At 42.7% G+C, this 2,500-nt stretch overlaps 1 protein-coding gene across 1 annotated transcript in view; it reads right to left on the bottom strand.

Annotated features, from left to right (window-relative positions):
• The window catches only part of LOC122254231 (uncharacterized), a 116,095-nt gene that overhangs the window by 94,121 nt on the left and 19,474 nt on the right, over positions 1–2,500 (bottom strand). Inside the window, exon 4 of the mRNA XM_086541474.1 lies at positions 662–865. Coding sequence (XP_086397600.1) covers positions 662–865 — 204 coding nt within the window. The remainder of the gene's footprint in view (positions 1–661; positions 866–2,500) is intronic.

Raw genomic sequence — 2,500 nt, 5'->3', positions numbered from 1 at the left:
GGCTAATCCCGCGTCAAAATGGGCGCGTGGCCCTCATTTTCTTTTTTTTAGGGGCTGGGGGTGGGGAGTGTGTATGAATGGATATTTACATATGTATATATATATATATATATATAAGATAGAATAATGCAATACCGCATTGATATAGATGTATAACATACCTCCCTGACCCGGAGTCGAACCTCTGCCGCCCTCGGGAATGACCTGAGAGTGTCATATATATATATATATATATATATATATATATATATATATATACATATATATATATATATATATATATATATATATATATGCATTTACACATGACAAGAGTAGAAATAAGAGAGGAGTGAGTAAAGAGAGTGCGGCAAAGAAAGAAGAAAAAGAGGAAATACCAGGCATTACGAAGAGAGAAGACCAAGAAAAAACTGGGGAAAACATGCTGCATCGAAGAAAGAAAGAAAAACCGAGAGGAAATTCAAGGTGTGTCAAAGAAGATAAAAAGAGCGAAGGTGCAACAAAGGAGAGAATAAGGAAAAGATAAGAAAGCCAAGCCCACGGAAGCCCCGAGGCACATCGCTCAAACCCCGCCCGCCGCACCCAACCCAGACCTCAGGTTCATATCGAGCGCGACTAGTGACGAGGTCGAGCCCTCCAACGCATCCCAGCTCATACTCACAGTTCATGTCGAGTGTGACCATGGACGAGGACGAGGCGGACCCGTTGAAGTTGGAGGCGCGGCACTCGAGGATGGCGTTGAGGTGGTTCCTGGTGAGGAGCGGCAGCACGAGCGACGCCCGTGTGTGGCCGCCGCCCTCCCGCGTCGCCTCCGTCGGCCACGGCTTCCGGTCGACCAGCCAGACGACCTCGGGCGGAGGGCGGCCTAGGGAGGGAGAGGAGAGAAGGATGAGGGGGAGGGCTGACGGGGGCCTTTGGGGAGATTAGTTCCAAAGGCAAAGATAAAGAAGACTGGGAGGAGCATTGTGATGACTGAAATGATTACATGATATCACTATAAAGGTACACCGGCATGAGCAATGGCGATGGTGATGATGATGAATACACGGCAGCTGTTGCTAATGATAATGATAATAATGATAATAATGTTAATAAGGTTAATAATGATAAAAATGATAATAATGATTATGATGATAATGATAATAATGTTAATATGATAATAATGATAATAATGATAATAATGATAAAAATGATAAAAATGATAATAATGATAATGATAATAGTAATAATGATAATAATGATAATGAAAAAGATAATGATGAATAAAAGAAGAGAAAATACTCTAACTACTAGTACTATTACTGATAACAATGTAATGACAATAGCAGAGATGATAATAGCTGACGTAATGATATTATCATCATAGTCAAGGGTCTTACCAGAGACGAGTGAGTCTACTAGTGTGTAATAACAACAAAACTAATTTGTCACCTTATCGATCCTGTTTCATGTTTGAATAAATAGATACTATAAGAATAAATGGATAACGTAACAAATAGTGTGATAACGTAATAATCAAACGCTTTATCATTCTTAATCGGCTTGATTCGGTCTAAGTGTGCGTGTCCATGGAGACATTTACGGGCCAAATTACCGGAAAATTACGGTTAACTGAGTAAATGTAGTCAGTGTTATAACATCCTGTTATTTGGGTATATGTGTACTATATTTTGCCAGGGAAAATTTTACGGGAGTTGATTGCTTTTTGTGGGTGTGGGTGTGTGCGTGTGCGTGATTATGTATGGGTGTTAGCTGGTGTGCGTGTGTCGAAGGGAAGGGGAACTGTGTGTGTGTGTGCTTGTGTGTGTTCGTGTGTGTGTGCTTTTGTGTGTGTTCGTGTGTGTGTGTGTGTGTGTGTGTGTGTGTGTGTGTGTGCGAGCGTGCGAGCGTGTGTGTGTGTGTATGTGTGTGTGTGTCTTTAGAGTGCGTTTGTCTCTGTGCTTCTTGTGTATTGCGTGTGTGCGGTGTATGGATGTCAATGTACTTGTCTGAAGAGGTTATGTGTATGAATGTGGATGCATGCGTGTTTTTACATGGAGCAATGTTGTTGTATGTTTGTTAGTGTTTGCTTGCTTTGGAACATTATCTCTTTCGACATTCTTAACCTGTGGAATTGAGAGCGTACGCATTTGTGTGTACTCTTTGTCTGCCTGAATACATGCTGCCCTTGTGCGCGCGTTCCATAACCACTTTTGTTATCAGTAACGAGCATGAATAACGCAGCACCACGTGTTTACACGCGACTGATGCAACATAACGCATGCCTCTACTTGAAGGAATGCCCTGACATGCACCCCTCCTCACCCACACCCTTCCGCCTCTTCTGATCTCTTGCCTTCCACTATGTCTTCTCCTCCAATTTCTCTTCTCCTCTCTCCTCCGTTAACGCACCTTCTCTTCCTCCTCCTACACACATTTCTCCTCCTCCTCCTCCTCTTCTTCCTCCTCATTCCTTACTTAGCTGTCCGTTTCCTTAGCTACACCTCACTTCTGCTCCTCC

Source organism: Penaeus japonicus, unplaced genomic scaffold (genome assembly GCF_977035675.1).
Source record: "Penaeus japonicus unplaced genomic scaffold, GWHDUDI00000001_assembly GWHDUDI00000011, whole genome shotgun sequence".
Lineage (NCBI taxonomy): Eukaryota > Metazoa > Arthropoda > Malacostraca > Decapoda > Penaeidae > Penaeus > Penaeus japonicus.
This window is presented reverse-complemented; position numbering and strand designations above follow the sequence as displayed.